Consider the following 12,484-nt stretch of genomic DNA (forward strand, 5'->3'; position numbering starts at 1 on the left):
TTCTGGCTCACTTGGGAAACCAAATGAATCTTTTTAACTCTTTATCCATTTCTAAAAGGATTTTATAATTCTTTAGTATGGGGACGTTTTGGGCTAGAAATAAAAATTTCTGTAATATCATCATTTTTATAGTATTTATTCTACCCATTAAAGAAAGTTGTAGATTTTTCCACTTTGCAATATCTTTCCTAATTCCCTCTAATAGTTTATAATAGTTATCTTCCAGGATTGTGCTAATTCTATTTGAGAGTGTTATTCCTAAATATTTAATCTTCTTCACTATTTCTATGTTGGTTATCTTATATATTTCTCGATTTATCCTGTCTGTACAGTTTTTTGTTATTATTTTAGTTTTTTTCAAATTAATCTTTAGTCCTGCTACCTCTCCAAACTCTTGTACCTTCTTTAGTAGTTGTTGGCTTGACAATAGTGGATCTTCCATTATAAATACTATATCGTCAGTGAATGCTAATAGCTTAAATTCCTCTCCTTTAACTTTCAATCCTAGTATTTTGTTATCCTCTCTTAACTCATTATTTAATGATTCTAATTTTCCTTGTAAATATTCCTTTATTTGGCCCTTGTCTTGAATCTCCTGTTTATATAAATTTGGATAGTATTTTCCCACTATTTCTTTTAGTTCCTTTATACTATGGTTTAATATCCCTTTATCATTCCTTAATGCTATTATGGTATGTTTCTCTCTTTCCTTCCTAAGTCTATAAGAAAGCCATCTTGTTGGCTTATTAGCATTTTCAAAGAAATATTGTCTCGTATATTCCATTTTTCTCTCTATTTCATGTGTTAATAAAAGGTTCATTTCATGTTGCAAGATCTTCAACTTATCTCCCCTTTCTCTTTTACCATCTTTTTTGAATTTATCTTCTTGTATTTTAATTTTTTGCATTATGTTTCCTTCCTTTTTTTTCCCTCCACGCATCCTGACCTAGGCTCCACCCTCTTATGTATGCTTTAAATGTTTCCCATATTGTCTCTATAGAGGTTTCTGGTTTGTCTATTCCTTTAAAAAAAAATCCTTAATTTCTATTTTTGTATTTTTAATGAATTCTTTATCCTTTAGGAGTCCTATATTCATCCTCCATCTATGTTTTTTCCATACCTCTTTAAAAGATAATAGAATGGGATTATGGTCTGCAAATGTTTTTGGCAAAATATCTGCCTCTACTAATTCCTGCAACCACCCTGCTGTTGCCCATGCTATGTCTATCTTAGACCATGAGTTGTGCCTGGCAGAATAGAAGGTGTAATCCCTTGTCAGCATGTTCCTAGTTCTCAAAGTGTCCATTAAATTGTGTTCCTCTGCCATGTCCATAAAGGTTTTTGGCAGCCTTTGTCCTTTATTTCTTTTTCTTTTTTTGTGATTTCCTGTCCATACTTATATCATAAACTGCATTATAATCTCCCACAATGCATATATTTTGACCATCTATTTTATTTAACACACCATTTAATTTTTTTAAAAAAATATTTCTTGTTTTTGATTCGGCGCATATATGTTTACAATTACACTTTCTTTACCTTGTCTACTTATTTTTACTGCTACAATTCTTTCCTCCTTGTCAGGAGAAAGTGACTCTTTGACATAAATCACAACTCCATTTTTTTCTTTTCCCCCACTGCTCTAAACTCTTGTCCCAATCTTGGAACACTTAATTAATTAAGTGTTTATTATCAGTTTTTTATATGTGTTTCTTGCATGCATCTCTGGTTGAATTTTATATATTTGATGAAATATCTTTCGCCTTTTTTGCAAGCTATTCAGTCCGTTAGCATTTATTGATAGTATTTTAAAATTCTTGGGTCTTGACATTTTTTAAAAAATGTTTTAATTAACTGTTTCTCTTGTATTTACTTTTTAAAGTGCTGAGCTTTATTTCTGTATTGGAACCTTGTTTGTATTTGAGACGGATATATCTTAGTATTTCTTTTCCCCTTTTTCTCAGGTTTTCCACTCCCCTTTCCCTGTTCACTATCTGATTTATCTTCCTCATATCTCCTGTCAGGTCTTTCTACCTCCCCCTCTTCTTCTTTCTCTGCCTCCTCTTCTTCTTCTGCGGTGGCGCAGGTGGTTAAACATCTACAAACAGCTGCTACAGCTGTTCGATTCCCGCCACGGCCAGAGTGAGCACCTAGCCCTAGTCCCAGCTCCCACTAACCCAGCGGTTCAAAAGCACGATGTAACATCAAAAATCTGTGAGTAGATCAATGGGTACCTACCTTACATGGTAGGGGGCACCCTTCCCCCATCGAGGGGTTCTGTGGAGTGGTGACGACGAGTGGTGAGGCGGCAAGTGGCAGATGGAGAGCGGCAGGAAAAATGGCGACTGAGGCGCAACATCTACGAGGGTCCGGACTTTGGTGGAAAGGCGGAGCCAGGAAGACGCTGGGAGCGTGGAAGGTGCAGGCGCGATGGAGCCTCAATGGACGGAGCCGGAACCGCACCGGAAGCGCGCCGAGCGCCTGCTCGCTGAAACCTCCACCGGAAAGATCACGGACAGAAGGAGAAAAAAAAGCCAGAAGAAGCCGAGCCGACGAGCCATTCCATAAGGAAAAAGATCGAATAACGTCCCTCCACTGGGTGCTGTTAAGACAGTCCCCACCCCAGTATATATGTGGCCATAGGTAAGGGATAACGGTTATGTCAGATCCGGCCCTCATAACAAATGAGTTTGACACCCCTGCTCTATGGCATTATGCCCCACTGAAGTTTGTCCCATCCCCAAATCTCGCCCTTCCCAGGCTCCACCCCCAAAATCTACAGGAATTTGCCAATGGGGACCTGGCAACCCTAGTGGAGAAGTCATGTATAAACTGTGTTGCTTGCAGGCAGGCAACTGGGCCAGGTTTCCCTGATCGCCTTCTGCCTCATGATTCTGTGCACAAACAGTGTGAATATGTCACCACTACATGTTTCACTCAGCTCCAAGAGGACAATTCTAGACGTTTCTGGGTTCCACACAGAAAGGGCTAAATAGAAGTTCATCTTCCAGCTTTTGGTTGGAACCTGATTTTAATCAACACAAATAAAACCTACTCCTTGATGTCTTACATGTGTCCTTTAATGTGTGGGTGGGACAAAGAAGATGGTTCTGGTCTTTGAAGGGGAATGATTTGAATGGAGGGGATATTTGCATATTGAAGGAATATTAAAAGAAAATAGGAGGGTTTCAACCCAAACACCTGTGGCTTCAGCAAGGAGAGTTCCTCTGGTTTTTCCACTATGCAGTGGGCAACGCTCCTCCTCACGTTCCTCACTCATTGCTCAGGTACAGCAAAGGAAAGTTTCGCCACAGTTTGAAAATAACTCTGATAAAAATTTCATTTTAAAGGAGATGCTTTCTTCTCTTTTCAGGTTCCTTTGCCCAGTATGTGCTGACTCAACCACCATTCGTGTCTGTGTCTCTGGAACAAAATGCCCAGATCACTTGTTCAGGGAACAGCATTGAGAGCTACCTTGTGCACTGGTACCAGCAGAAACCCGGCATGGCCCCACTCCTCATTATATATGCTGATAGCAACAGGCCCACGGGGATCTCAGACCGATTCTCTGGCTCCAACTCTGGCAACACAGCCAGGCTAACCATCGCAAGAGCCCAAGCGGAGGATGAGGCTGCTTATTACTGCCAGGTGTGGGACAGCAGTGCAGGGCAGCACACAGTGATTCAGTCAGGGGAGGAAGCAAGACAAAAACCTCTCACCGATTATTACTGCCAGGTGTAGGATAGCAGCACAGATCAGTGCCACAGTGATACAGACAGAGGGGGAAGTGAGACGAAAACCTCCTGTCTGAAACAGAAATGTTACTCCATCAGAGAACGGTGTCAAGACTTGGCAGCCTTGATCCCTGAGTATCCTGACTCCAATTTCTGACAAAGCACAGTCTGAGAAGAGGAGCCCAGGAAGAGAACACAAGGACGGTCCTGAATGTCACACTCTGCTGGCCACACCAGGGGGTAATCCGGACTCCCTGACAGGTCATCATGGGCACTGCCATGCCTTCCTCTTCCCTTGTAATCCCCCACTTCTTTAAACAGGAAAAAAGACAAAGGCTTTGTCCACATGAGGGGTTTTGGGCCAGGAGTGGGCCGGATCAGGGGCGCAGCAAATGGGCGCGATCCCACCGCAACATCTGGGAAGTGTTGTGGGCCCGTTCCTGATCCGGCCCTTCCCCCGACAGCCCCGCACCAAACATGAACCACCTACCTAGGTGGCTCATCCGGTAGGTCCGCATCACGGCTGGCTGTGGGATCGCCGGCGTGTCTTGCCGCCGGCGCATCCCCGGCCCCCGGCCGAACTGTGCATGCTCACACATGCGCAGTTCGGCAGCCTCCCCCTCCCACTCGTCTCTTCCTCCCCGGCATCTGATCATGCCGGGGAGCAAAGGCGCGCGGCTCATGGGATCCGTGGGATCCCGCCCGCAGCGTCTCTATTATGGTGCGGCTCTAATTAGCCGCACTTTGACCGGTGTTTTCCCTGCCGTGTGGCAGGGACCATAAACCAGTATATGCCCCCCTTTCCATTTGCTACACTTTTTAAGTCATTCCTGAAGGCAATTGTGTGCATTAAGCAGCAATCATGATTGCAAAACGTACTGCCTTGTTTGGTTCTGTTTTGACCACAGGCACTGTACTTTAATTTTGTGTCAGGAGGGCTCCTGGAGGGCCCTCCTGCCATCCAAAGGGTGCGACGCCAGTCAAACGACAACCCCCTTTGGGGCTTTAAAGAAGGTCCCGGGAGCCTGCCAGAACACCCAGCCAGGGGAGGTCCTGCCATCAAAGGGGGTGGGAGGGGCCATAGCCAAGGATGGCGTGCAAGACAGGGAGACAAAGGGAACCTGGGCATGGCTCTGTTCCTTTAAGACCTGAACGGGGAGGGACCCAGGAAATTGAGGAAGAAATAAAGGCTGTAGCAGATGGAAGCCGGGGAGAAATGGTGGAGCCGGGAGATAAAGGCAGAATGAGGGAGCCGAGAGCAGTTGCTCCTATCCACTCAAAACTGCCAGCCCAGGCAAAGCCCGGGGAGGACAGGTGAGAGAAACCGGTCCCCTTGATTTCCGAGGCAACCAGCCAAGCCTTTTCCTCGCCCTGGGCCCCGCTTCCCAGCCCCCGCAGAAGCAAAGGCTGACATTTATTACAGTAATAGACCAGCAGACTAAAACATGCTGACTAAAACATGCCCACAAGAATATGCACACAACCATATACACAGTCTTCCATTAAAATATATTTTAAAAAGCAAAAACGTGTCACTGAATCAACACTGTACCTCGGGAGGCTCTGGCAGCTGCCCTGAATCTGAATCTGGCCGCTCTGTCTGAGGTGTCAGATTCAAGGCCTGCCAGAAGAAAGGAGGCACACCATCCTTCTGACCTTCCTGGGATTTTTTTGGAGGACCGGTGTAATAAATATGAGGTCATTAGAGAAGGGCCAGTGCAGCAGCACATGTCCAACTTGTTTCAGCTTCCCCAGTTGCATAATCATGTATAATATTTATATACTTACATATTCATACGTTCCATGCATATCATGTGCACATTTAATCATCATGCAAGGGCTCCCAAATGTATACAGGTGGATAGAATAATTCATGCACTCAAATTGCCCACACTGGTCTAGGCAATGCTGGAATATCACTGGTACACTTTGTGACCAATAAGCTTTTTCTAAACTCAAGGCTCACTCGGGCTTAGCCTGTTTCTTTACAGCCAGCTCCCATATCAGAGAGGTCACCTGTGCCGTGGCTCCTCCTCATACTGGCTGTTCTTTCAAGCAAAGCACAGGATTTCCTCCTCTGCAGATACACTTCTTTTTGTCTTGGTTGGTCACCGGTCTGATGAACCAGAAAAGGCACCTGGAGTGTCTTCCGTGTTTATAATCCAACAAAAAACAAACACTTTCATTCTGAAACCGCATTCTTGAGTTGCCCAGACTGACCCCTCCACAATCAAAATCCCTGGTATTCTTAGTGATATAATTGTACCCCATTCCTTCTTGACATTCAGAAGTCTCTCATTAGCACTGCTTAACTTACTCCCGATCACAATGTTCTCATTGTTTCTATAACCAACCTGAATTGTATGATGACACATTTCTCCATGAGAACAAATGTGTGTGTGAATAATGTCAGAGTTTTTTTTTTAAAAAAAATCTATACATTTACCTGTATAGAGCACTGGGGGGGGGGGCTATTATTAGCAAAATTGGAAAGTGCAGGTGAGACTCTCTAAAGCTTCTCATTCCTTGCTTTGGTGCTTTAAGAATTTCTCTGCTGCTCCCGCTCTACTACTAACTGGGTAGGATGAAAATGCTGAAATAAAGAGCAGTCTCTTGTATGAGGTAGAAAATCCCCAAGAGTTTCACCCCCCTCCCAAAAAAAAGATGTTCAGGTACAACTATGTTTCTCACTGAAACGAAAGAACTGGAGGATGAAATCTGAAAACAAGTCTAGAAGGCATACTTTGAATAGGCTTCCCTTGCTCAAAAGCCAGTCAAATCCGACTCTAGGGATGTGGTGCTCATCTCCGTTTCCAAGCCGAAGAGCCAGTGCTGTCCAAAGACATTTCCGTGGTTATGTGGCCGGCATGACTGGACATCAAGGTGCACGGAACGCTGTTACCTTCCCACCGAAGTGGTACCTATTTATCTACTTGCAATTTCTTGCTTTCGAACTGCTAGGTTGGCAGGAGCTGGGACCAGAGACGGGAGCTCACTCCGTCATGCGGCAATTGGGTCTCAAACTGCTGAACTACCAACCTTCTGATCTGCAAATTAGCATCTTAACCACTTGAGCCACCACAGCCCCATAGTTTGAATACCCAGGGCCAAAAGAGATATAACCAAGACCACAGATGTCCTCCGGTCTGTAGAAAGTACATTGCCCACAAATGAGACTGGGCCTGGAGCCATGGTGGATGAAGACAGAATTTAACCCTTCAAACCATTCTCATGTTCACTTCTCAAAACAGGGCTCCCATTACTGTTGGAAGTAGCTTTAAAGGGAATGAAGTTGTGGTCAGAGTGTGACCAATGGAGACAGAAAGACAGAGACAATAACTGGGTCCACCATGCTGCTGGATAACTGTGTCCCTGAACATCTTTTCCCAAGCAGTCCTGAAGAAAAGTGAGGCGGGTCTTCTACAATCCTGTAGACATCCTATTTCGCAAACTGGGCAGGCAGGGCTGAGGGCTACAGCTTACAGCTGTGTTGACAAGTGGCCAAGAGAAAAAGGTACTGCCCCTTCAGTAGAGACTGTTGATGCAATCCTAAACTTCTTTACACATAGTAAGTCCCACTGAATACAATGAGACTTGTTCCCCAATAAGTGAGTTAAGGATTACAGCCTAAATATGTGGAAATCGGAAGCTAAAGTTTTTCATGACATGGAAGTAAACAATATCACCCAGTATTTGGGACACGTCAAATTGATATTAAAAGGTCAGCTAGATGGACCATGGTAAAAGTTGGCAACTCTAGCCTGCATTCAACTCTATGTGTGTGGAATTGTTGCCCTGAGAAAGTTTGGGGGCTTTCCGAGGAAGAGAGGGTCATTCCCACTCCCTGTTTTTCTGCAAGGGTGTCTGCTTCCTCTTTCCTTTATTTAAACATCTGGAATGTTGCACTTGAAGCATACAGTGAATGATAGTCATCTGTCAACCATTCAGTATTCTGAGTGTATTGTGTGTTTTGGCACCAACTCTGGAGAAGAAATTATTCATTACATTTTGTCTGTGGCTGAATTGCAACCGAATGTGGCTTTTAAGATGGCACTGTGTACTGTCTACTGACATGATTGGCTCTTCTCCTTCTCTACATGAACAGGTAGACCAATCAGAAGGTGGATGATTAGCATACGGGCCCATACGAAAAAGGCTGTTTTCTTTAGGAAGGTGGTATAAAGTCCAAACAGCCAAGGGGCATTTTTAGTGCTTTTCTTTTCCAAGAAGTCTGACAGCTTTTCATCATGTTTGGGGCATTTCTCCTCCTCCTTCTTTTGGGGACATGGTACACAGGTGAGTGCAGAGGAAATGTTCTTTTTGCAGCCAGTCCCTTGAATGCAAAAAAAACAGCACACATTATCAGTGTTTTTCTTTCCCCAGGTTCCAATTCCCAGACTGTAGTGACCCAGCAATCTTCCATGATGTCTGCATCCCTTGGACAGACAGTTAAGCTCTCCTGTTCTCTGAGCAGTGGGCAAGTAACATCCTATCTCCAGTCCTGGTACCAGCAGTAACTGGGCAGCTCTCCAAACTTCCTAGTCTATTACTATAATAGCCCTGGCACAGGCTCTGGGAACTTCAGTCAGTTCTCTTCATCCAAGGAGAGCTCCCGAAATACTTGGCATTTAACCTTCAGCAATGTCCAGGCAGAAGATGAGGCTGACTATTATTGTCTTGTATTGTACCACCCTAGTAGTGTGTTCCACGTCGATGCAGCCCTATGAGGAACTGAGACAGAAACATACAGCTGAGATCACCCCCTTCATTCAACATCAAGTTTATTGTTGCTCTGGCTGAAGTACTAAAAGAGTGACAAATGAATGACCCAGTCCTATAAGTTTGGTTATCATGCTTCAGAGACCCAGCAACAGCATCAGCCCACGATGGCTGGAATTTTGCTCACGTCTGATTCTAGACCAGATCCCACAGAATCCTCCATGACAAAGTCTGAGGAGAGCCAGTGCTGTATGGTGGTTGGAGGGCAGGGCTGGACTAGACCCTGGGTGGTCTGTCTTCAAAGCTTTGGACCAGGGGTCGTTTCGTAGAAAAAGAGCTAGGGGAACTCATTAGCATAATTCATTAGCATATGCCACACCCCCTGACATCACCGGAAGTGTGTCATAAGGCCACACCCCCTGACATCACCGGAAGTGTGTCATAAGGCCACACACCCCACCCCCAACGGTCCCAACCGCCGCTGCCGGCCTTGCAGCTCCACTGCCGAGCCCCATGAGGGGCCCGGCGGTGGACCTGCAACGTCATGTGCCCCGCCCCCGTACCTCACCTGGGGGAACTGCGATCCCCCGCGTTCCCCCCCGAAATGACCTCTGCTTTGGACAAACATGAAGTTTCCTAAGTGGCCTTCACCAGTCATTCCCTGGAAAGACCCACACCTTGTTGAATTTAGTTACACTGTAATAATCTACTGGGCCCTGACCCTGATGGCCTAGGCTAACCCAGGCTCATCAGATTGTGGAAGCTAAGCAGGGTTAGCCTTGATTAGTGGTTTCATGGGGGACCACCAAGGAAGTCCAGGGTCGCTATGCAGAGGAAGGCAATGGCAAACCACCTCTAAATGTCTCTTGCCTATAAAACTCTGCAGGGTCACCATAGGTCAGCTGTGACTGGACGGCACTTTCCAACAGCAATAATTTAGTAGACCGGAAAATCCAGGAAGTGAGCGTTTACAATAGCACAATAGCCAATGATGTATGGACCCTGCCTCTCTCAGTGCTGTTGTGAGGATCAAAAGGGAAGAGGGAAGACTCATGGTGTTCTCTTGAGGTCTTTGGGGGCTGAAGAGGATAAAAAATTGCATGGATGGACAGACAAACTCTGATATCTGCAGCCTGAGAGGAAACCACTATGTTATCCCCCATTACTATTATTGTAGGTGACCACTGTGCTTATCTTACATACCTTGGACCTTTATATAGAAGTATCAGACACTAGATATGTTGCAATTTTAGACTCACTTTTTCAGTTTTCTCTGACCACATATATATCAAGTGATAACACATTTCATAAATCTTTTTTTTTTTGGTGAGTATTTTGTGTGTGTGTGTGTGTGCTTGTGAGTCTGGAAGTCATAGTGACTTCTGGTGACCTCTAGTAGGGCTAGGATATTTCAGAGAGGTGGCTTGATATTACCTGCTTCTGTGTCCTGGCCCTGGTATTCCTGGTACTTGCCAGGGTCAGCCCTGCTTAGCTTCCGATATCTGACAAGACGGGGCTTGCCTGGGCTATCCAAGTCAGGGCAACGCAGTTCATACCTCTGGTGGACAGGGCTCTAGAATCTAGAGTCTAGATCATGATCCCTTATGCTGTAACAAACCTGTTAAGTCTTCAAGCAGTTATCAAATTCTTTTTCACCACATGGGGGCGCTCTCCACCTATGCTGTGCACATGAAGGCCAGAGGAAGAGTCCCAATTCCGAAACAGCCGAACTGCTGCAAACTACACAGCTCAGTTTGCAGAATATGGGGATCCAGCCATTCCTCCTAAAACCATCTTGTCCTTATTCGATCCCACCTAACAATATTCACTGCCAAAATTCTCCTTTCCTTACTCTTCAGTCTCATCCCCCAAATTCTGCCCCCCCATCTCCCTACAGAGGTTTATCAGAAGATGGCATAGTTGGGCAGTTTCCTTACAGGCAACACCAGTAATCATAGTCTGTCCTCTTCTCTGGGCACTGGCATTGCCCCCCCCCAGCAGGATTGGGTCTGCCCGCCCTTCCTCCATGATTTGGCATGCCTACCGCAACCATTGGTGGAGTTAGGGTTGCCGCCTTCAGGTGATGGCTGGAGATCTCCTGGGATGACAAAAAGTTTCCAGGCAACAGAGTTCACCTGGAGAAAATGGCTGCTTTGGAAGGTGGACTGTATGGAATGTGCCCTTATACCCCAGTGAAGTCCCTCCCCATATCCTGCCCTCCCCAGGCTCCCCTCCCCAAAACTCCAGGTAATTCCAAACTCAGAACTGGCAACCGTAGGTGGAGTTGGTGACTTGGCCAGAAGGCAGGCAGCAGTGGCTCCCTTCTTGCAGGGGAGATGGGCCTCTAGTTGCAGGAGAGAAGCATTCCATACCCCCCCATGTGAGCTTCTGCCTCTGTCCCCACCCCTTGCACAGACCTTCAGGAGAGGGGGGTGAAGGAATGTGAGCCTTTGCCTCAGTCACTTTCTCTCCCCCCCAGCTTCTCCAACTTCCTGAAGAAATGAAATCTGTCAGTGTCAGAAGTTTTTCCACACTCCTGTATATTGGAATTAAGTCTGCTATCATTTGGAAATATTTAAGCACTGATGTAGTTGGAGATAGATTTTAATTAGTAAAGTTCTGACTGCACATGTTTACAATATATCACAAATAGAATGGGGGAGGAGGAGGAGGAGGAGGAGGAGGAGGAGATGATGACAATTAGAGTGGCCCATTCTCCCTGACATTCAACCTTTCTAAGTGCAGGGATTTTTGTACTGAAAATTATGAAACCCTGCACTGCCCCCAGCTGTATCCTGCAGCATCATAAATAAAGATGAGCTTTTCCAGTTACTCATGCTTATAGTACAAATGGCTCCAGAGAGACTGCTTGGTAAAGCTGTTGACATTGGCTCTGTTGGGGAGCATGAAGACCAAAAGACTGCATAAAGAACTTACATGAGAACTTTTGCTGTGACATGCCTGGTTTTCAATTCATACCTTTCAAATAAAGAATAAAAATGATCATTGAGCCCCCATGAGACATCCCCCTGACATTGACTTGTTTGGGTTTAAAATATCGATTCATAGCTATACAACTTGTGAACATGTCACTAAAGTATGATTGTATCGCCAGATTCAACTTCCATTGTATTTTTCTTCTACCTTTACTCCTAGAGGTTTGGGTTGGCTTACAGCATTCTCACAACAACCCTGTGATGCAGGTTAGGCTGAGAAAAGATGACTGGTCCAAAGTCACCCAGTGATTTTTATGGCTTGTGTGGGGGGATCTGAATGGGGGGTCCCCCGGCTTCAGGCAGTACTTGAATGCTCTACGCAACACTGGTGTTCATCATATATTTACCTACAAAGCTGGGTGGTAGGGCGTTATTGTATTGATAGGGCTTTGCAGGTATTTGGGGGTGGGGCAGAGGAAGACAAATCAGATTTGGAAAGGAAATGATTTGACTGTGAGGGTAGATCCCAAGTTCTAGGAGTTTTAAGTGAGAATTTGAAGCACTGATGCAGAATCCCCTTTTTGCCTCTGGAAGCAGAGCTCAACTGTTTTGCCCATCATGCTCTGGATCTCAGTCTTCCTCACGCTCCTCACTTACTGGACAGGTATTGCAAAGGAAAACAACTGTCTGAGTAGTTTCTGCAGAGATGGCACATCATTTATTTTGAGATATTTTCTTCTCTTTGCAGGTTCCTTTGCCCAGTATGTGCTGACACAACCACCATTGGTGTCTGTGTCTTTGGAACAAAATGCCGAAATCACTTGTTCGGGAAACAACCTTGGGAGCCAGTATGTGCACTGGTACCAGCAGAAACCCAGCAAGGCTCCAATCCTCATTATATACAGAGATAGCAAGAGACCAGAAGAGATCTCAGACCGATTCTCTGGCTCCATCTCTGGCAACACAGCCACATTAAGCATCACCAGGGTCAAAGCAGAGGATGAGGCCGGTTACTACTGCCAGGTGTATGATGGTAACACAAACCAGCAACACAGTGTTACAGGCAGAGGGGGAAGTGAGACAAAAACCTCCTGA

The 12,484-nt window shown here is 45.4% G+C and overlaps 2 gene segments (V, D, J or C); both read left to right on the forward strand.

Annotated features, from left to right (window-relative positions):
* The first annotated feature begins 3,213 nt into the window (after positions 1 to 3,213).
* On the forward strand, positions 3,214 to 3,741 carry LOC107112695. The segment is given in 2 exon segments: positions 3,214 to 3,287; positions 3,374 to 3,741. Coding segments are annotated over 2 exon segments (414 nt in total).
* An 8,239-nt stretch (positions 3,742 to 11,980) lies between these two features.
* LOC107112696 lies at positions 11,981 to 12,484 on the forward strand. The segment is given in 2 exon segments: positions 11,981 to 12,053; positions 12,138 to 12,484. Coding segments are annotated over 2 exon segments (393 nt in total).

This window comes from Gekko japonicus, unplaced genomic scaffold (genome assembly GCF_001447785.1).
Source record: "Gekko japonicus isolate JY-2015 unplaced genomic scaffold, Gekko_japonicus_V1.1 scaffold1414, whole genome shotgun sequence".
Lineage (NCBI taxonomy): Eukaryota > Metazoa > Chordata > Lepidosauria > Squamata > Gekkonidae > Gekko > Gekko japonicus.